Source organism: Molossus molossus, unplaced genomic scaffold (assembly GCF_014108415.1).
Source record: "Molossus molossus isolate mMolMol1 unplaced genomic scaffold, mMolMol1.p scaffold_m16_p_14, whole genome shotgun sequence".
NCBI lineage: Eukaryota > Metazoa > Chordata > Mammalia > Chiroptera > Molossidae > Molossus > Molossus molossus.
Genome location: NW_023425349.1, coordinates 9,863,320 through 9,885,394, shown reverse-complemented (window position 1 = coordinate 9,885,394; position 22,075 = coordinate 9,863,320). Strand labels below are relative to the sequence as shown.

Here is a 22,075-nt window from a genome sequence, read left to right as displayed (position 1 = left end):
AAAAGACATTTTATCTTTGCATAAGTCACTGCCGAGCTATGTGCTTAGAGCTACCTCGTCCTGTGTGCCCAGAGTGGACACCTTTTTCAAATCTGCACAGAGGCACAGTGGATCAGGAGTGGCCCTGGGGATAAGCTAGGTTGGACAAGGTGTGTCTAGAAGGTTTGCACAATGGCTCTGCCCCTTCTCAGTGTGTGACCTTGGACAGGCCACTTCACCACTCTATACCCACAACGGGCTGTGGAGAACAGATGAGACAAAACTGACAAAGCAGGAAGCCGCCTCGGATGCTGGCCCAGAGGCCCCAACAGTGCCTAGTATTCCCCCCACCCTGTCCTGCCTCCCCAGGGTTTTGAAACAAAGGTTATCTGAGAGTTGCCTCCATCCCAGTTGAGCATTTCCCCTCCCTCGACCACCCAAACCCACGTAGGAGGCTCTGCTTTGCCCCCCAATGTAAGTAGCCAAAGGTAGCTGGAAACTAATTGCAAAATTTATTCCAGGGCTGCAGGGGCTGGGAGGTTCGTAAGGGCACTTCTCGTGGGGGGCTGTGGGTCTCTGGCCTTGGCGGGGGGGGGGGCGCACTTCAGTGGGAAGGGGTGGGTCTGAGACGGCGATGGGAGGCAGGGGGCAGGGATGCCCAGTCACCTCCGCCTGGGCAGGCTCGGCGCAAGCTGCAATGGCTATGTGAAAGCAAGGCAGGTGGGTGCCCAGCCAGGGACAGAGGACAGCCGAGGCCTCTCCCTCGTGCCTGGCCCTGGAGAGTCTTTCAGGACACAGGGCAGGAGGCCATGGAGTGTGGTCCAGCTTTGAGGGTTTGCAGCAAGGGACCCACAGGACGGGGCCAATGAGGGAGGGGCTTATCTGCAATGTCCCTGATCTGGAGACCCATACACCCTCCCCAAGCTCACCTATATTCCCACCCACAGAGACTCTGAGCCCCCTGCTGTTCATCGAGTGGGGTGGGGGGCTAGCAACAGCTCTTCACTGGATTGGACTGGCTCCCAGAAATAGTGGCCCAGCACCACCGGTGGGGTCCTTGGTCCGAGGGTGTTTGGGGAAGAACCATGAGCTGTACTTGATGCGAACCCCCAAACCCCAGCCTCAGTCCTGAAATCTGCCCCCTACCCACCACATACACAAGTTTCAAGGAATATCTAGGTTCTAAAACAAACAGAACAAAAAACCTCTTGACTACTGCCTTGCAGATAAATACCAGCCTGGGCGGGCCCACTGTGGGTGGGGCTAGAATGTGGCTTGTGCCCAACCTCTCCGGGGGGAGAGGGACAGAAAGATGATTGTAGCAGAATCCTTTTCCGATAACATGTCGAAGTTCTCCCCAGCAGAGGTCAAATGGGGTAGAGGGCAAAGGGGGAGGTCTTTTCGTCCTAACCGGTCTCCCAGCGTCCTCTAGAACCTGTCCCTGTCCAATTTTGCCAACTCAGCTGTCCCGCTTACAAAACAGAGGGCTCCCCTCCTGGTCCCTCTGCGGGTTCTGAAGACCCCTGGCCCCAGCTGCTGCTTCCAGGAGAGGGGAAGGAATGACCTCTGACCCAAGGGACATCAAGGCCCACCAGGGATTCCCAAACCTCCTCCCTGGACCTGCGCTCCAGACTCCAGGCCAGACAGCTGGGAGCTGGGAGCAGGAGGAGGGGGAGGGGTGGTTGCAGCCACCACCTGGGGGCACTCTGAGTGGCAGGCAAGTGCCAGTGGGTAGTGGGGGCCACCCCAGCTCAGCCGGGCCCTGCCCACCCTCACTCATTTCCCAAACACGGGGCTTCAGAGGGCTCAGGGGCATCGGCCTACAGGGTGGGGCTCCGGGGTCAGCATAATAAAATAAACCATCTGGAGGGCTGAGCGGTTGGCTGTGACCCCTCCCCCAGCCCCAGTCCAGGTCCTGGTCCCACCCGGCCCAGGCTCAAGTCTGCTTGGCTTGCAGCATCTCGATGAGCAGGTTGTTGCGGGGCATCTCGTTGCCCAAGTGCTTGTGGTACAGGTACTCCTTGGCCTGCATGCTCAGGGCCCGCACCTCCACCAAGCACAACAGCAGCTGCTGGAACTTGTCCCCGCAGTGCGGGTAGTGGCACAGGGTGTAATCGAGCAGGGCGGCATTGGCCTTCTCCTGAGCATCCTTCACCAGGCTGTGGTTGTTCAGGAACTTCACATCTGCAAAGGGAGGAGCTGCATCAGCATCACCAGCCGCCACATCATCAACAGTCACCGGTATCACCAACACTAACAGCCCTATGATCACCAGAGACACAGGCACTGCCACCGTCATCGGCAACAACACAACCACAGTCTCCCTGTCACCCCCGCATCACCATCACCATTGTCACCACCATGGCTGATGAACACTGCTGCCATCATCAATCACCAATACTGACCTTCCCGTGTGTTCCCCAAAGACGGCCACTGCTGCCGTTATCAACCAAACCTCGATCACTCCCATCACCACCAGCACCCTCATCGCCACAGCCGAACACTGCTGTCATCAGCATCACCAACACCAACGTCTCTGTGGTTATTACAAACACAGCCCGTCACATCAACCACCCAGCCACGTCACCTGCCACCCTCATCACTGCCGACGAACACCTCCATCATCACCAAGGCCACCGTCAAGCTCACCGGGTGTGTCCTTGGGCATGTTATTTAACCTCTCCAGTTCCTCTTCTGTAAATCGGGGGTGACAACAGTACCTGCGTCACCAGCTGGTCGGGAGAACTCAGGGAGGAGTTTGGGAAAAGGCCTCTGGCACGTGATGAGGCCCAGTATGGCAGCTGTTACCATGCTCACCCCGACTCTCACCACGGCCGTCCTCCACCCCATGCCACCCCGTGGTCAAAACCATCCTGTCGCCATCATCCCCAGGGCGGCCACCACTGGCATCACCACCGGGCCACAGTCATCACTGTCCTCATCGCCAGCGTGAGTGGAAGGGTCCCATCTTACAGCTGCAAGGCACGTGCCCTGGTGGCCCCTTTCCAGAGAGTGACAGGGGCTCCTTGAGTCTACCCGCTGACCAATCAAGAGGCTCCAGTAGCAGCAGGAGATCCTCCCATGGGGCCACGGGGGCCTGGGTGCTCACTGCAGCGGTACCTACGGTGATGGAGGTGGCCTGGATGGCCACGTGGTGGCTGCACCACCAGGGGTCCTGCAGACAGCAGCAAAGGGGCAGACAACACAGAAAACGGATGGATCTTTACAAGCCAGAGGCTGAGTGGAAAACAACACACGAGGTAGATCCAGAATGAGGTCTATAAGGCAAAGATCTCTGCATAAATTAGAGCCACTGTACACAAAGCAGGCGCGTTATGTAAGGACAGGGCCAAACGAGAGGCCCCGAGTTACACCGGCAGGAACGTTGCCTATGGCAGGGAGTGGAGGGCAGCGGGCTCTGCGTGCACCTGAGATCCTCTGTGCCCTGGACAGAGTGTGACCAGTGTGCCCCCCACACCCAAGGTCCAGCGAAGGGTCAAAAGAACAAAATGTTTGGGAGTGGGATGGACGGGTCTCAAGTCCCAGCCCCATCGCTCAGGAGCAGTGGCCTGTGCCCTGCCCCTCCTGACCCGAAGGGCCTTCTTGCTCTATGAAAGGAGTCGTGCCCCCCTGCAGGGGCAAGAGCAGGGTGCAGAGGCCTGCATAGGGGCCTGGCCCCCCAGGAGTGCCAGGTGAGGGCCAGTTTCTTTTTTTTTTCCTTTAATTTCTTTATTGATTTTAGAGAGAGAGGAAGGAAGAGGGAGAGAGAGAGAAACATCGATGAGAGAGAACATCGACTGGCCGCCTCCTGCATGCCCCCCACTGGGGATCGGGCCCACAACCTGGGCATGTGCCCTGACCAGGAATCAAATCGGTGACCTCTTGGTGCATGGGTCGATGCTCAACCACTGAGCCACACCAGCTGGGTGAGGGCCAGTTTCTTGTCATCCCTGCCCTCACAGCTCCTGGGCAGCATCTCCAGCTGGTGCCCTGCCTGGAGGCTGGGGGTCAGCAGGAATCCACAATCGTTCCCCCATTCCCAAATCCTAGCCAGGACTGGCCTGGGATGTGGCCTCCAGTGGCTCAGAAAATGGCCGTCCATCCACATCCCTCTGCCCCCGCGCCCCACCCTGCTGCTTCGGGGTAGCAGGGAACCCAGCGTGTGCAGCCCTTGGCCCTTCTAATCCCTCCTAACGCCCACTGCGCCAGGAGAGCTGGGTGCTCCTGGCAACCCTGATCCCCAGCCGCCCCAGCACGCCTGCTGAGGCCTGTGTTGTCCGAAGTTGGATTTAGGGAAACCCGAGCTGGGCCTGGGACGTATGGCAGGGCCTGGCCCGATCCTCCACCTCCGCACCCAGCCCCCTCTCCTCCCTCAGAAAGTAAGCCAGGGTCGTGTTCTTCCTTGCCTCCCCAGGATGGCCTCTAGCCCACAAGGCACCTGTGCCGATTAGAAAGAAGTTCCCCCTTGTCCACAGAACGACAACCTGCTGGGGGGCACACAAGCTGGATCTCAGCCCCTATCGCCCCGCCTAGGTGCCCGCGTGCAGTGAACAGGCTGCCCAGCTGTGCCCAGCAGCCCTGCCCCATGGCCTGGCCTGCTCCAGACACACTCACGGGTCGCGGGAAGTCCCCCCAACCTGGTCCATCCCTATCGCAACCGCTTTCATCTCAACACTGTCCCCTCTACCCTCACCCCAGCATCCCCGAGGCTGGGCAATTCTGACTTGTGTTTGGACAGCTCCCAGTAGAAAGCTGGGGGTCCAGAGAAGGGCAGGGGCCAGCCGGGGGCGGGGAGACGGCGAGGGTGCGGCAGCGGGGCGTGGGTGGGGCAGGACCAGAGCCAGGGCTTTCCCAGGATTTACTGTTCTCAGCAGCACGTCCAGGGACAGCAGGGCAGAGTGCAGGGCCGGGTGCAGACTGGGCATCGCTTTCAGGGACAGCCCCTCCTAGCAGTTCTATGGGTCCCGCAGCTCTGCAGGCTGGAGACCCCCACTGTGCCCGTGAGGTGGGCACCAGGGCTGGGAGGGAGCACCGTCACTAACCGAGCCCCCAATAACTATAGTGTAAGTGGACCCAGTTCCCTGGGCACCCACCAGACACCTCGCTCCCAGCTCAGTTAATCCCCGCAGACACTCAGGCAGGCACGAAAGGGCCACCCCTGGTGTAGGGACCGTGGGGAGTGCCTGGGACACACAGTAGATGCCAGCGTCCGCATTCATTTGGGGCTCTCTGCCTCCAAAGCCCTACGAGCGAGCAGGGGTGCAGCCAAGCTCAGACATGGGTTCCGGGAGGACTAGACAGGACAGCTCCACCTTTCATCCAGTCCCGGAGTCCCATCCAAGAGCCCACCCTGGGCCCTGGGTTTCCCCAGAGAGGCTACTCTAGGCTCCAGACTCAGCTCTGTCGTCCTCACCTTGGAGGCGATCATGGTCAAGTCCTGCCCCTTCTCCCATCCAAAGGGACTGTGGGAAGACCGTAGGCTAGCGGATGTGACAGAGCCAACATCCCACAGAACGCCATGCCCTTCATCGTCCCATGCGGGCAGGGCTCACATCAACCTGGAGACACCCCCTTCATGTGTCAGGGGTTCAAATCCCAGCTCCACCACCGGCTGGGTGTCCTCGGGCAAGTGAGTCCCTTCCCCTCTCGGAGCCTGTTTCCCGTGATCTGCAAAATGGGGACAGGGCACCCAAGAACAGGGCCTAATCTATGTGCCCAGCTCTGGGCCTGAACTGCCCCAGCTTGGAGACGGGCACCTTCGAGAAGAGTCTGCGTGGGTCCGCACGCCTGCTCAGCTCCCAGCAGTCCTGGTGGTGGGAGGTGGGAGGTGGGAGGGGGCTGGCACCCCCGCCTCAGAGAGCAGCCCGCTAGCTCTGTGGAGCTGGGGGCCCCCAGGTTCTCAGAAAAGCCCCCTTTTCACGGTTTAATTGAATATTTGAATAATCCTTTCATTCCAGCGAGGCATAAAGAATGTTGTCCCAATAGCAGTGACTCAGGCAGGCGCCCCCGCGCACAATGGCCCCTCGAGTGGGGCTGCTATTCAGGCTGCCTTTTGTTGGCGCGGAGCAGTGGGTAAATTGCAAACGCTTAAGGGAATGCTGCGGCGGCGCCTCAATGGAAGCCAGGAAATCGAATGTTAGGTCAATCCATTAAGCTTCGATTAAGTCCTCTGCGGAACAATGCCCGCCGGGCCCATCTTCATAAACACCGTGATTGCTAGGAGAGAGGCACTAATTTTAATTAAACCTTCTTACCTGCCTCCTCGCCTGTCTGAGACGGCTCTTTAGACGCCAAATGGCACCCTTCTGCGGAGGCAGGCGAGAAGGAGGCGCGGAGCGGGCGGGGGAGGGCGGGGGACAGTCATCACACCGGTTCAGGCTGCCCAGCCCAGGGAGGCGCCCCACATGCCAGCTGGAGGTCTGTGAGCAAGGGGCCATCCTTCTCTGGGCCCCAGCTCCCTTGGGGACCCAGCTCTGGTGGTCATGGGAGGAGTCCCCTGTCACTTTCCAGACTCTGGGCAAATCTTCCCCCTCATCTTGCCCAAATCTCTCCGCTTCACCCAGACCGAGGGTCTAGCCTCCCAGAGGGCTCTGGGCTGCCACCTGCCATTCTTTCCCAAGCTGCAGTTGGAAGCACCTCGCTAACATGCAGATACAACCCTGTCCCTGCTGAAGATCCTTCCCGAGGGAAGTTCAAGGCACTCAGCCTGGCGTTCAAGGCCTTGCACATGGTCGCTGGCCGCCTCCCTCCCCGCTCTCCAGGAGCTCAGGCAGACTCCAGCCTCACTGCAGTCTCCGGCCTGCTGGGCTAGTGCTCTTCCCAGCCACCTCAGCCCCGAGGGCCAGGCACTGTGCCAGACACACGGCGTGCAGTCACGAGGGACACTGGCTTGCTCATTCCTTCACTCCATCCATTAGCTTGTTCATTTGCTCATTCATTAATAACGAGGGTTATGACGAAGGCAATACTGACACACGTTCCGAGGGAATTCTCTCGAAATCCTCACAGCAGGTAAGGATTATTAGGATGGCCATTTTACAGATGGGGCAAGAGAGGCTCAGAGAAGGGAGTGACTCGCTCAAGGACACAGACAGAGAGAGTCTAGATTTAGGGTCCAGGTGGTCTGCACCTAGTCCCCATTTCTAATCACCACCCTGCTTGGCATGGGTGCACACACGTCGGTGCATGTGCACGCGCGTGCACACACACACACACACACACTCCCACTGTTACTCCTCCATCCTGCCCCTCCAGCCTGTTCCGAGACGCACCAGGGACTCCCATGCTCTCAGGCCCCAGCTGCCTCCTCTGGAAAACAGAATGAAGGTTTGCATGAAGGGGCCGGGCACTCCTGTTCTGAGCATGGCCTCTCGCCTGGGCCCGGGGAAGAGGGCTGGGCTCAGCTGTGCTGTCCTCGGTAAACCCCACAGGGGGACGAGCACTGGATTAATCACCTGCTGGAGGCCAGAGCTCTTCTGGACCTGCCGTCCTCAGCGCCTGGGGGGCCACAGGGCATGTGCTTCAGGGCCCAAGTAGCCTGGAAAGTCAAGGCATGGTCCCCATTCTGCAGGGGGTGCCCAAGGAGACATGGAGCCCTGGACCAGGGAATTGGTGGCTGGTTTCTCCTGATGGTGGTCAGGTCACCACACCACCACAGAGCCCACACTCCGATGCTATGTGCCCAAGCACCACCGTCAGCCCAGAGCCCTCATCTGCCCCCGTCACTCCCCAGTCACACTCAGAGTCTCCACAGTGTGACACACAAAAACCATGAGCCAGTAAAAGTTCATAGTTTGCGCTGTGTGAGAACAAAGGCACGCACACAGCAGACTCCTGGAGTCCACATGCCCGGCCACAGCCACCATGGCCTCAGCCTGAGCCAGTCCCCAGAGCCTGGCAGCTCTTAGACAAGGCTGGGAGGAGGGCACCACTGGAGGCAGAGGGACCAGGGAGCTTCCCCCAACCGGAGCCAGCCTGGCCTGGGCTCCTGGGGCCCCTCCAAGGGCCTCAGGTCGTGGCTCCTAACCAGCAGCCCAAGATTCAGCCCCCAATCTCACCATGGTTGTCCCCTACCAAACCTGCAGCCTTGCAGAGAAACCCTCTGGCTACCTGCCTTGAGTCAGAAGACCCAGCCCAGGCACCAAGTCCAATGCCATGGCCTGAGCAGAAGCAATGCTTCACAGTTGCCCCTCCCAGCCCACTTTTTCCCCAACATCCCTACTCTTGGGCAGAGACACGCTTGCCAGACTGTGGCTATGATGCCATCTGCCACAAAGACTAAGTCTCAAATCCCGCCCAACCTTCCAACCCGTCGACACCTCTGCTAAAAGATGTATCGCCCCAGCAAACTCCTACTCACTCTCTGAGACCCTGCTCAGATGTCCCTCTTCCAGGAAGCCTGCCAGGCAGAGTCCTTGTTCCCCACCCTGGGTTCCCAGCTCTCTGTCCCAGCCCTGACGGCACTGGCTGGAGGCCCTTCCTGGGCTGGGAGCCACTTGAGAGCAAGGAAGACCTCTACGTTCGCAGCATCGCTGGGCACGGGAAGGGCACTGGACAGAGGTGGCTCGCTGGGTGAGGGAGGAAGGAGGCGGCCGGCTGGTGAGGGCGCAGGGGAGAGCGAGGTGGACATGAGCAGTGCAGGCTGGGTGGGCAGGGGAGACACCAGGGCCTTGGGGTGTGGGGCCAGCTGGCGGGCTGGGCTCGCCCTCTGCCGCTTCCCTGCTTTCTTTTCCTTCTTAGCACTTATGAACCCTCAGGGTATCCACCTTACTAACCAGAGCACAGTGTGTGCATTTTACCAGTCATCTTATGCTCCCTCCCAGAGCGCAGGCCAGCTCCTTGACGATGAGGATCTGGGTCTTTTTTTGTTCCGTATCCTTGGGGCCTTGCTCAGGGCTGTTGCTCAGCAAATGGTTGTAGAATGAATGAATGAGCGAATGAATGAATGAATGGGCAAAGGTATCTGGGCCCCATAGAGCTCAGAGTCAGAACTGGGACCACCCCGCCTCCCAGAGCAGGGAATTGGGAAAGCAGGGGCCCAGGAGGCCAGGGAACAGAAGCTCCTGGAATCACACGTGTTCTCGGGAGGCGGCAGAGCCCTTTACTGGGGCTTTTAGCTGGGGAGTCACCAAAATATCAGAAGGGGTCCTTGTTTCATAAAGGGCAAGTCTGAGACATTACCTTGGCCTGCTGGACTTTCAAAGACAGAAGCTGAGGCCCAAAGAGGAAGCAACCCCCCTGTAGGAGCCCCGGAGCGCACAGCCATCTCTGTGCCCTTGTCACTCACCGAGGCTGAAGAGGATGAGGAACTTGAGGCAGACGAACTCCTGGCGGTCCAGCTGCAGCGCGTGCAGCTGCAGGACCAGCTCCTGCGCCCGCAGCACCAGGCTGTGCAGCAGGGAGCCGGCCTGGGCGGCCACCGTGCTCAGCTCCACCTGGGCAGGCAGACCTGGGGTCAGGGCGGCGGGGTGGGGCAGGAGCTCTCATCAGGGACGGGATGGGAGCGGGTGGGAGGTGCCAGGCGGAGACTGGGGGCCCGTGTGCCCAGCCATGGAGCTGAGCCAGGGTGGGAGCAGCATCTCCCCAGGCCCCAGGAACCCCCCAGCCCCAACCCCCAGGGCCCCGGATTCACAGCCGTCCTCACATTGTCCCTGGAGCTGAGGCCCTGCAGCAGCAGAGTTGATATGGGGCATGTGTGTGCAGAGGGAGCCTGAGGGTCCCACGCACACAGAGGCTGCTGCCAGGCCCAGGGTACGCGCTGCTTGTGTGTTTTGTGTAGTGTCTGCAGCGAATACCACATCGTGCTGGGCATGGGGCGGAAGCGAAGCAGGGCTTCCTGGGGATATGTGGATGGGGCCATGCGCCTACCTGGGCCCCGTGTGCCCCTACGGGGACACTCAGCTGGGGATGTGACCACACCTCAGCTCACAGGCACACACACAGGGCTGTCCACCCACCTCATGAAGTGTGCGCGCATGCGCACACACACGCACACACACACACACGCCATTCCCATGGCTTCAGAGACGGCCTGCATGTCGACACGAGCCGACACACACTCACACCTCAGACTCTTCATCTGCATGACCTCAAAGTGACACCCTTGGGACCAGGTAGCCTGAGACACCCAGGGTGAGAACTGAGGATGGGGAAGAAGGACAGAGGCCTGGAGTGGAGGTAGAGGCGGGAGAGGGCCTCCGTCTCCACCCCCACCCTGAGCACCCAGAAAGCCTGCTCCTCCTCCTCTATGCCCCCAGGGGCTGCTCTGCCCTTCACCAGGCTGCCCCTTCCTCCTCCGCCCCCCCCACCCCCGTGCCCCCTCGCAGCAGCTGGAGTCCTCCTCTTGCAGTGGTGCCCTGCCCGGTGCCCAGCAGTCTGAGCAGTGGGTGCTCCTCTCTCCCTCACCTCCCATCTGGCCCCATCATGCTGGGCATGGGGCAGAAGCGGGGCAGGGCCAGCCCCTCAGACCTGGCTGTGTCCTTCCCTTGCTCCCTGCCCTGGGCCCCCATCCTAGTGACCCTAATTGCCCGCTCTAGGGGCCCACATTCTCACTATGAGTTCTTTGGGGCCCAGACCCCTCTGCTCATCTGTTCATTCATTCACTCCCTCATTCCCTCCCTCACTCAGGATGTAGGGCCTGCAAGGTCTTGCCAAATCCAGCCTCTAGCAGCCCCTCCAGCCTTATCTGTCACCTGTCCCCCACCCCACAGGGTCCCCCAAACCCACAGACCAGCTTACCAGTGGCTCCTGGTGGCTCAGGAATTCTAAATACCCCTCTCTGAGCCTTACCCCGTGCTCTCCCCTCTGCCTGTGGTGGAGGTAGAGATGCCCCCCAACACCTTTTACTACCTGACTAAGACCTGGTGCCACCATTACCTCCTCCAAGAGCCTCCCCAGCCCTCCCAACATCCCTCAGCTGCTTCCCCAGAGCAGGGCTCCCGGAGCTGCCTCCCTCCCAGCCACGGCCCGGGCTGGTCAGAGTGAGGCTGGGCGGGTGGGTGTTCCGTGAGCTTGGGGCAAGGGCTGCTACTGGGGGGGGGGGAGGGGGGCGGGGAGGGCACACAGTCTGGTCACCTCCTGCCCGATGACCAGCAGGATGCTGTCCTCCTTGCCGTGTTGGATCTGGCGGTAGATGTGGTCGAACACCAGCAGCTCACTCCAGCAGTTCTGCAGCAACGTCATCTGGTCGGCCACCTGCCGGGAAGGGCACCCGGGCTCTGCGTCCGCACGTCTGGCAGGACCTTCCTCTCACCTCCCTCCTCCCCACTCTCCGTGGGGTATGTGACCTGGGTAAACTGCTTAACTTCTCTGGGCCCGGTCTGCCATCTGTCTACTTCATCAACAGGTGACCGGGGTCTAGCAAAATGATCAGAGGCTCCAACTTCAGGCCCCGGCTCTGCCTCTTACAGGATGTGTGACCTTAAGCAAGTCCTGTAACCTCTCTGGGCCTCAGTGTTCTCGTCTGTAAAGTGGGCAGAGTATTAGAAGGTGGCCTGGCACGCGGCACTCCATACGCTGGTGCACAGTGGCCGTGCCCTGTGGAGGACGTGCTCAGATGCGAGGGAAGAGCGTCCTTCATTGGAATGTGTGCCCTCTTGTCCTGTGGTCACATCTCCAGTGGCTCCAATCACTCAAAAAACTGAGCCGTGAAGAGAAAACAGAGGGACTTCCCTGGGCCCCATGCAGAACCCTGAGGCTCGGGACACGAAAGGAGGCCGCTGGGCCAGCCCGGGCAGCGATCAGGTGGATGGCAGCGGGCTGATGTCTGAAGCAGGAACAGAACAGCGACAGCGGCCAGACTGTGAACACTCAGTGCAAGGGTGGGGACTGCCCTGGGCAAGTGTCCTTCTGCTCTGGGGATTGACGCATTCAACATGGCGAGAGTGGACGCTCGTGACGGTGGGGCGTGGGACTCAGAATCATGCAATGACGCAGCCAGGACCCAAGGGAGGCCCTGACCTAAACCACTACTTTCAAATGAAAAAATCTGCCCCAGGAAGAGAGTGAGGGGCCCTCCTGGGATCACAAAGAGGCAGCCAGGCCGTGGCTGGTACTCTCAGCCCACTGCTCCCCACAGTGACAGAACCGCCACTGGGTGCTGGGGTCATCCTAGGGAGACACAATGCAGACCCTAGAGCTCCTCAGCCTCTGCTGCTGGCCAGCCAGCCACCATCTCCCCAGCAGATACCTCTGGGGCACCTTCCTGGGCGCTGCAGCCCCATAACCCTATGCGGCTGGTATCACTGTTCTCCCTTCTGTGGAGAGAGGATGCTGAGCTCACAGATGTCCATGGTTTGCCCAGGGTCACACAGCTCTGCCCGGCTTCAGATGTGTGCTCTGAGCCACCCGGTGTGGAATAAGACCCACCCTTGCCGCCGAGGGTTTCATGCATGCTCTTTACCCCCCACGAAGCCCTCACCATCTTTCGCGCTTGCTTGGTGCCCTCACCAGCCCCTGGGTGAGGCATTAAGCACGCCTCAGTTTTCCCCAGAACCTGTGGGATCTGGGAAGGCAGGGCTGGGCCCCCATAGGAGGGGTCAGGGAGCAGCTGATGGACACAAATGTGCTCCCCAAGACATGCACAGGAACCCCCCCAATCCTGGCCTGAGCGGAACTGGCCCAGGCCTAACGAACAGCTTCTCTTCTGTGGGCTAGAAGCCCCCCTCTTCTGTTCCCCCGCTCCTGGGGCCTGTCCTCAGGCAGACAGAGGGAGACAGCAGTGGACAAAGCAAAGCCAGCAGCAGGACACACAAGCGGGCTCCCCAGGCCTCGCCTGCCCCTCCTGCCCCCCGCCCCCGCCCATCTGGCTGAGGACAGGAGCAAGGGGCAGTCTCCATTCTGCTGAGTCCCCAGCCTCTCAGCCTCCCTTCCTCACCCCGTCTTCATGTCAAGAAGCCAGACCTCTCCCTTCTCTCCGGCAGAAAGTTCTTCCTAGGGCCCCATGATGGTCAGAATAGGAATGCAGGCAGGGGGACCCCCAGCTCAGCCGCAGCTAGCCCAGGCTGCAGGGGCCAGGAGGTGAGGACCGCGCAAGGCTGAACCACGAAGACATCCCTCCTGTCTCCCCTTCTCTGTCGTCCGCGGTGGCCAGTCCCCGAGAGCTGGCAGGAAGCCTCCCCAGCAGTTTCCAGGGAGGGAGGCTGGGTGGGCACCATGACCAGGCCCGGTCCCAGCTCAGCCAGGGCTCCTCACGCTGGCCTATCAGCACTGTGCCCATATTCCAGAGAGGGAAACAGAGGCTGGCCTCGGGCCACACACAGGAGCTGCGCTCTGCCCAGAGGCCCCGGGCGGGGCTGGTCTGGGGAAGGAGGTGCCTGGGAACAGCCCACGAGTCACACTGGCTCACCTTGGGTGACCAACTTGGAGCCAGAAGAGGAGGGAGGACATGCAGGGCTGGCTCTGCCCCCCACCCATGGGTGCCCTCAGGAGCAGACACCCTTGTGCCTGGATTGAAGGAACAGGGGGTGGGGAGAGGGAAGAGTGAGAGATAAGGGGGAGAATTAGGAGATAAGCGGCTGAGCCTCAGGCAGAAAGCAGAAGGGGTCACAGTGACCCGGCTGGCCAAGCCCTGGAGCAGACTCTGTACCCAGACCTCAGGCCCTGGGAGTGGGGGCTGCCCTGCCCAGGGGCTGATAGGGGACAGGGGCAGAGATGGGCAGCATGGTGGCTAAGCTTTGGCTCCCAGTGCCCTTTGTGCCACACAGCCTTCTCTGCCCTAACGTGTGGGCACAGTGACGGCGGTGGAGAGCTCGGTGGACCACGGTTGGCTCTCCTGGGGACGGTGCCCTGCCCGGGTTTCCACCAGCCCCCAGCCCCCAGCCAAGCCATCTTTCCTTCCAGACCTTTCACTCCTTCTTCCCCAAGTGGACAGATGGACACATAAAGGCACTAAAGTCCAAAACACCCACCCACACACCCACACCCATCCACACACACTCACCCCACACACTCGCACACACCCTCACACACACCCACACACCCACTCACACCCATACACCCACTCACACTCATACACACTCACCCACACACCCATACACACACTCACTCCACACACACTCACACTCCACTCACACACACCCACACTCACACACTCACACTCCACACACACACTCACTCACACACCCACACTCACTCCACACACTCACTCACACCCACCCACACACTCACACCTATACACACTCACACACATGCTCTCACACACTCACACTCACTCACCCCCACACACACTCCACACACTCACCTTCCACACACCCACTCACACCTACACACTCACACCCACACACCCTCACACACCTACACACTCACACACACATACCCACTCACACACCTACACACACACATGCTCACATACACTCACACTCACTCACACTCACACCCATACACACACTCACTCCACACACACTCACACTCCACTCACACACGCCCACACTCACACACTCACACTCCACACACACACTCACTCACACACACACTCACACTCCACACTCACACCCACCCACACACTCACACCTATACACACTCACACACATGCTCACACACACTCACACTCACTCACCCACACACCCATACACACACTCACACACTCACTCCACACACACTCACCTTCCACATACCCACTCACACCTACACACTCACACCCACACACCCTCACACACTACACACTCACACACATGCTCACACACACGCACACTCTACTCACACTCACTCACACACACACATGCACACACCCTCACACACCTACACACTCACACACACTCACACTCTACTCACACTCACTCACACACACCCACATGCACACACTCCACACACTCACATTCTACTCACACTCACACACTCACACACGCTCACACACTCACACACACCTTTTCTATTTCAGCGAGAACCAGAGCGCCCCAGCCGCCGACACGTCTCCACGGAAAGCAGGTGGCTAAGAGGCTCACTTAACCAGAGAGGGTTGGTTTTCACCTTTCACAAGTTTCTCCCTAAGCAAAAGTTTCCTCCTCTGCCCCAGTCCTCCCTGCCGCCCCAGGAGCAAGGACAGTCGCCGTCAGACCCCGGGGTCCCTCGCCAGCCTGGCCTGTGGCCCGGCTCGCCAGCCACCCATGCCTCCTGCTGTCTGCCACAAATCTCCCCGGAGCCTTGACACTTCGCAGCCTGCCCGGGAGAGGGGATTTATGGGCAGCGCTGACCTCCCTCCCAGCCGGGCCCCCTTCAGAGCCCCCTGGGGTCTGACCAGTCTGGCGGCCAAAGGCCAGCGGGCTCTGTAATTCTCCAGGGGCTGACGTGCCATGGGCTGGCCACGGCGCTGTCCAGGCTAAGTGGTCGGAGGGCCTGTCGTTTGTCTGTCCAGGACTGACAGACTTACTGCCGCTTACATGGAACCATACATCTGAACAGTTCAATCTGTTGCCAGTCAGGGACCTCGAAGCTGGATGTCAGGGTGAAGTGATGTCAAGAGGGGTCATCAGGCACCGTCGGCCCTCCTCCCCTCCCTGACGCCTATCTTGCATCCTCCCTGCCTGTCCGTCATGGGAACTGTCCAGACAGGCTGGCTGGGCCTGCACACTGCCCCCCCACTGAGCAGCAGGGACAGGTGGGTTTCTGCTACCTAGCAGGTCCGAAGTTGCTTTATAAACCCAGGGCCAGGTGGGCCCCATCTGCTCCCAGAACTCTAGTGCCAAGAGGGGCATGGACACACGCGTGTTTTCACACTCGCCCCAGCCTGGCGGGTGTCCCACCTGCAAGTACGGACTAAATCAGAGCACAGAGAGGCGGGCGAGGAAGGGGCTCCTGCCCTTGTCCGAACCCTTTCCCTTCCTGGCTCACTACGAGGAGGCTCTTATTCCAACTCTCCCCATTTTACAGATAGGAAGCAGAGGCCGGAAGGAGTAAAGTGATTTGCCCAAAGTCACACACCTGGTAAGTGGCAGAGCTGGGACTTGAACACAGGCCTCTCTGATTCTGGTCTTTGCTAGGAACTTCGGTGCCACTGTCAGATCTAACATGCCACCACGTGCGGCATGGAAAAATGGAGGCGGAGGGATACCGAGCTGGGAGACAGGCTGAGGAAGAGAACCCTCAAGGGTCATCCAGAGCCCCAACATCCGGGCTCCCAGCATCCCGACAGCTCAGAAGGACCCCAGGCCTTCCATTGGGCACCAAGACATTATCAGCTTCATAAAGAGCTGAGTGGGCCTCTGGGAAGAAGATGTGGGGCCCGGGCCGCCCTCGTCGGCTGTCCATCACCTTCTGCCAAAGGACCTCACTGCTGGTCCAAGCTCTCCTTTCACCCTGCCAACCTCTCCAGCCCTGACACATAGGGCCACCTGGAGCTCCCGACACATGACGCCTTCCCACACTCTGGGCCTTGGCCTACGCTGCTCCCACTTCCCGAACTGCCTTAACCTTCTCGGGCTGCTTCTGGAGACGCACCGATCACGGAACCTCTGATGCTTCCAACAGGGCTGTTGACTCTCCCGCGGCTCGGCCGGCCCCTTCCCACTGCTCTCCGAGCCCTGGGCCCCCTCTGTGGGCGTGTCTGTGTGCATGTCTGTCTCCTCCTCTAGTTTGGCAGCTTCCTGGGTCCAATGTCCCCAGCACACAGCCCAAGGGCTGCCTGATTCTCAGCGCTAGGGAGCCCCCTTTGCTGGGTGCTAAGATGTATCCTGCCTGGAGCTGGGGAGATGAATGGTCAGACAAAAAGGAGAACAGGTCACTCAGCACCCCTCCCACTTCGCTGCCTCCCCACCTGTGGGAAGGGGACCAGTGGCTAGTGAGAGGCCCCTAAGGGCTGCCTGGGCTGGTACTTATCTGCAAGGCTCCCTTACAGAGGGTGGTGCCCACGGTTCATATTCCTGGGCTCAACTCAGAGGCTCTGGGGAGGGGAAGCAGGAAGGTTTGGACCACTGAGAAGTCAGAAGCAGGAAAAAACACTCAGCAAAGCTGGGACAAAAGCCCTTCCCATCCTGCGTGAAAAACCCCGAGAGACTAGGAAGGCAGCCAGAGGAAGTGCCCTGCCCCTGGATCCAGGGTTCTGGGAGGCCCAGAATGCTCTGCTCCTCCTCCCTCTGCACGGGGGCTCATGGAAGTCTGGCGAACAACCCAAGGGTCCTGGGATCCTCATCACCACCAGGGCCTCCAGCCACGAGTAGAAGGCAGATGGAATTGTTCGAGGCTCGGCCTCGTGTCCCATCCACGGGGGCAGCCCAGAGAAGAGCCAGGGGTGAAAGGACCTACCCATCCCATGACACGAGGCATGTCCCCAGGCCTCAGCCAAGACAGGCCCCCCACCAATTCTTGACTTCCAGAGCAACCCTGGTCCCCAGCCCCATGATGCCTCAAGGGCTCAGTGCCATCCCCACCTCATTCCCCCCTGTGCCCAGCCCATCCGGCCACCTGCCCCGGAGGAAGCCCAGGCCTGAGTGGCGTCAGCACCGACAATGCTGCTCAAGGCTGCAGCGGCCCCGGCAGGGAGGGCAAAGGGTCCACTGTTCACACCCAGCCCAGGACAGCTGGGGGGCCGGCCTGGAAAAGGCTAACACCGATAGGCCTGGACTGAAGAGGGCCTGTGCCCAGGCCAGGGAGGATGGGCCTTGGCTGGATGTGGCCTGCCTCTGAGGTTAGCCGCACACCCTGGTCATAGGGAGCCAGGGTGTCAGAGGGGCTGCCGCCAGGCTTGGGCCCTTCAAACCACCAGGCAGGATGACTGGGAAGTTCTTCCTTGTCTGGCTTCAGTTTCTCCTGCTGCTTTTCTGCTGCTTTAGCAGCAGGTACCTCAGCCCAGGGTACCTTCTACTGGAAGGCCTTGCAGTAAAGGAAGTCACCTCGCTCCCCCCACACACAGACACACTTACACATGGGACCAGCCGTCAGGCACGAGAGAGGCAGGGACAATAAGATCCTTCATCTGGCTGGGAAGCAGAGGGCCCATACGCATTCCAAACTCAAATACCAAGACTCCCATCCATGACATCTGAGGCTGGCAGGGATTGGCAGCTCCTCCAGACCCTCTTCCTGACACTGGGCTGGGGCAGCCAGAGGCAGTCTCCAAAGACTCAGCTCAGCCTCGGGAGTCTAGGGTCTCAGAGGAAGAAGATAAGGGCCTATAGAGACCCAGACTAGGAGAGAAACAGAGGCAAAAAGGGCTGGAGAAACAGAGAAGCAGAGAGACAGCGCACCAGGCAGAAGGAGAGAGAGGCAGAGATGAAGGGAGAGACGCTGTGAAAGACAGAGACTCAAGAAACAGGGGAGAGAGAGTGAGGGGATGAGTGGGGAGCAGGTAAGCCTACGGCAGACCAGAAATACTCCTCGGTGTCTCCCTGTTGCCAGTGAGGACGGCCCTGTCCCAGGAGCGATGGAGATCGAGGCCTGGAAGCCAGGAGGACACCCCAGAGCCAGCCGCGTGACAGGTGGGAGCAGGGACTCACCTCCAGCTCCTTGAAGACCATGCACCTGCGCGCCCAGTCCACGATGGAGATGAAGGTCTGGTCAGCCATCCTGCACAGCAGGCTGAAGGGCGCGGGCTGCTCGGAGCGGCCTTTGGTCGGTTCCTGCAGGCAGCCCAGGATGCGTGCCCGCACCTGGTCCTCGTCCGGCTCCAGCTGCAGCAGCTGCAGGATGAGCTCGGGCACTCCAGGCCCTCCAGAGAAGGGCTCTGGGTAGCCATAGGGCGGCCCGGGCTGCGGTGGGCTGGCGTAGGGCTCTGGGTACTCAGACTTGATGGCACGGCCAGGGAAGGTGGGATAGAGGTAGCCGGCCAGGGGCCCGTGGGCACCAGGCACAGCCATTGGCAGTGCTGGGGCCCCAAAGTCGCCCAGTGGCCCAGCAGGTGGACCAGAGGCCAGGCCTTTGGGCTCTGGCGCATGCAGGCCAGGGGGTAGCATGTAGTCCGGTGGGGGAGGGGGCGGTGGGGGCACCCCCACGGGGGGGCCTGTCTCCATCTTGAAGCCATTGGCTCGAATCTGTGCCTTCTTCTGCTGCTTCAGGGCCCGGTCCCGCTTGTACATGGGCCCAAATTTGTTCCGGCCACCCCGCATGCGGTCAGCACGCACAGCTGTGGGCAGAGGTGCGGGTCAGGCTCACCCCATTCAACCCCCTTTTTTCCACCTCACTCAGATATTTCCCCAACAGATCTGCCTGTGTCACTCCCCAGCCCAGGGCTCCCTCTGCCTGCAGGTGAAGTCAGTCACCTTAATGTGGCACTCAAGGCCCTGTTCACCTTCCTAGGTTGTCCCCTATGAGACCCTGTGTTCTTTCTTCTCCATCTTATTCATCTCCCTGTTCCTCAGCTTGGCACCTCTTCTTCCACCTTCCCTTTTATATTCCTTTTGCCTCAAACTTCCCTTCTCTTCTGCCTGATGAACACCCAGCTCTCAGGTCACCACCTCCATGAAGCATTCCAGGATTTGCCCAGGCAGAATCCACTGTCCTAGCCCCAGATGTCCTGCCTCTTGCCCACTCTCATCTTGTTGAGTGGTATCACACTCAGGCAGAGAGCTCCTGGGGGCTCAGCAATGGGTTCAGGTGTCCAGCACAGGGCCGGGCAGGGATATAGTGACAGGAAGTAGGACTGGACAGTTTTGTTCATAGCTGGGTCCCAGTATCCAGACGCCTACTGACTGACTAGTTGACTCTGACGAACCTGTGTTGCAAAATGACTCAGATTTGCCCCGCTGCTTTTAAATTTGAAGCTCAGGCTCTGCGTGGGGGGAAGGGACCTCCTTTTCTGACAAGATATCTCTCTGCCCTGGCCGGTTTGGCTCAGTGGTTAGAGTGGCAGCCTGTGGTCCAGAGAGACCTGGGTTCGGTTCCCCGTAAGGGCACTTACCTTGGTTGCAGTTTGTCCCCGGCCCTGGTTGGGTTGTGTGGGTGGCAGCCACTCGATGTGTCCCTTTCACATCGATGTTTCTCTCTCTCTCTTCCTCTCTCTCCTGCCCACTCTATCTGAACAAAAAATGGAAAAAATGTCCTCAGGTGAGGATAAAAAAAAAAAAAAAGATATCTCTCTGCCTGTCCACGAATATGTCACTAGCCAGACCCAAATGTTGCACCTCTGAAGCTGTAGTGTGGCCCCAGGTCCTGCTTAGACAGGGACCCCACCCTGGGCTCTGAGAGGAGAGAGAGCAGGAGGGAGAGGGGTCAGTCTGGGGGCCCTGCTCAGCTGACCTTGCCACCGGGGAGTGGGCAGCCCTGCTCTGAAACCTCAGGCCCCACCAGGAGTTTCTGCTGCTCACAACAAAGAGCTCTTCTGGCCACCCAGGACTGGATCTGGGGACATGGGCTTTGGGGACAGGACAGGAGACCTCCCATCAGGAGTTCTTCCTCTAGGTGGCAAGACAGTGGTCTGCAGCTAAGCCACTATGTACCTCCTTCGTTGTTTAAAAACTTTAGCCAACAGCTGCCCGCTCGGTGCACAGCCTGCCTGGGGCCAGCAGGGTGGACGACGATGACTGTCCAGTCGCAAAAAGCTTAAGTCCTTCCTGCTGGACTGCTGAAATGTCTTACCTCCCTTCTGGACTGAGAGCTGGGGGTGGGGTGGGGGTGGGGAGGCAAAGATGGGCCTGGGTCCTCTGGGGGCAATGGTTCCCCACTCTCCAGCTCTCTCAGGGTCTGGCTAAAAACATGGTGGGAAGGAATTTCACTCGCTGAGTGACTTCCTGGGATGGATGGACAGATAAACAGATGGGTAGGCTGGCTGAGTGAGCGCTGACCAGTGATGGCAGATAATAACAGAAAGAATGATAATAACAATAGCTAACCTGTTGAGCACTGACCCCGTGCCAGGCACAGGCACCTACTAGGAGCTACCCATACAATTCTCTCACATGACTCCATGAGGCAGGCGCTGCTGTGAAGCCGGTTTGCAGATGGGAAATCTGCAGCACTAAGAGGTTAAGGAACTTGCCTCATGTCACCCAGCCTGTACGTGCGGCTGTGGGACTTGAACTCCAGCAAAAGGTATTGAAAGCCCCGACCCCAGCTGGTGCTGGGTGTCAGTGCGGGTGTTGCAGAACTTTCCGCAGAGGGAGGAGCTCTGCGGGGCTCTGCCCTGTGCTGCTCAGCCCTTTCAGGGGCTGGAGAAAGGCTCATCTCTCTGAAGTTCACATTCAGATACTTCTTAACTCAACTCTGGCTGGTCCTGCATACATCCCTCCCCGGACCAGCGAGGCCAGTTCTCACCCCTTCCCCAAGAGATCGCCTCTATTGTCCTGCCTGGCCCCAGAAACTTTACGGCCAGTGGCTCCCTCCCCTCACCCCTTCTCCCATCCCATCCCCACCCACTCTATGGGAGGTCAGGGGCCTGAGGCCGGCGGCGCGCCGAGCGCACCTTCCAGGCGCATCCCCACGGTCAGGCACTTCTGGAAGCGGCAGAAGGGACAGCGCTTGCGCTGCGTCTTGTCGATCTTGCAGCTCTGGCTCTCAGTGCACGTGTAGTGCTTGTTGTTCTGCACCGTGCGCTTGAAGAAGCCCTGGTGGAGAGGGGAGTGAGCGCGGGAGGGGGCCGGCCCCTCTACCTCCCAGCTGGGCTTTGCCCCGCTCCCCCACCCTCCTGCGCTTGCCAGCCGGCCGCGCGGTCCCCTGCCGGCCCGCCCGCTCACCTTGCAGCTCTCGCATGTGAGCAGCCCGTAGTGATAGCCCGACACCTTGTCGCCACACACGGGGCACAGCTCGTCCAGGTCCTCGTCGTACGAATAGTCCATGCCCGCAACGTCCGCCTGCGGAGGGAGGAGGGGGTCAGCTCGGGCGGGACAGCGACTGGCAGCGCGGCAGACCGGGGTCCCACCGGTCTTGCAGGACCGCGGCCGCACCCCTCGGCGCCCACCGCGTGTCCGCCCGTGGCCCCCGGGACTGCGCCCTGGGCAAGGCCACCTGAGGCAGGCCACCCGTTAGAGCTCCATGTGCGGCCCGCGCCGGCCTCTCCTGCCAGGTCCCCGCGCCCGCCCCCGCGCCCCCCGTCCTTCCCGCGGGCTCCTCCAGTGCTGTCCCGGCCGGGCCCCAGCCGGGACCCCCGGATTCGATGTGCTTCAATCCGGATTCGTTCGTCTGAGAACAAAACCCCGATTCTAAGAAAACGAGATGGGCTGAACAGCGAGGGCGA

General features: G+C 60.1%; 1 protein-coding gene across 2 annotated transcripts; it reads right to left on the bottom strand.

Annotated features, from left to right (window-relative positions):
• Positions 1 to 1,457: 1,457 nt before the first annotated feature.
• NR5A1 (nuclear receptor subfamily 5 group A member 1) lies at positions 1,458 to 21,686 on the bottom strand. 2 transcript variants are annotated; one of them, XM_036261531.1, is made up of 6 exons: positions 21,576 to 21,686; positions 21,305 to 21,446; positions 18,405 to 19,030; positions 11,053 to 11,172; positions 9,266 to 9,413; positions 1,458 to 2,163 (listed from the first exon to the last, which is right to left on the bottom strand). In XM_036261531.1, exons 1-6 carry the CDS (start codon positions 21,675 to 21,677, stop codon positions 1,916 to 1,918), a joined length of 1,386 nt encoding a protein of 461 aa, XP_036117424.1. In that variant the 5' UTR covers positions 21,678 to 21,686; the 3' UTR covers positions 1,458 to 1,915. The 2 variants fall into 2 exon arrangements, with proteins under 2 accessions (XP_036117424.1, XP_036117425.1); XM_036261532.1 differs by lacking the exon at positions 11,053 to 11,172 and having other exon boundaries at positions 1,916 to 2,163; positions 21,576 to 21,677.
• Positions 21,687 to 22,075: the final 389 nt, after the last annotated feature.

Bases quoted from the DNA above. Each gene is read 5' to 3' on its own strand.
- NR5A1 (XM_036261531.1), bottom strand. From the start codon at position 21,677: ATGGACTATTCGTACGACGAGGACCTGGACGAGCTGTGCCCCGTGTGT. The intron at 21,447-21,575 runs GTGAGCGGGCGG...CCTCTCCACCAG, and splicing joins TCACATGCGAGAGCTGCAAG to GGCTTCTTCAAGCGCACGGT. The intron at 11,173-18,404 runs GTGAGTCCCTGC...CCTTCCCGGCAG, and splicing joins TGGTCTTCAAGGAGCTGGAG to GTGGCCGACCAGATGACGTT.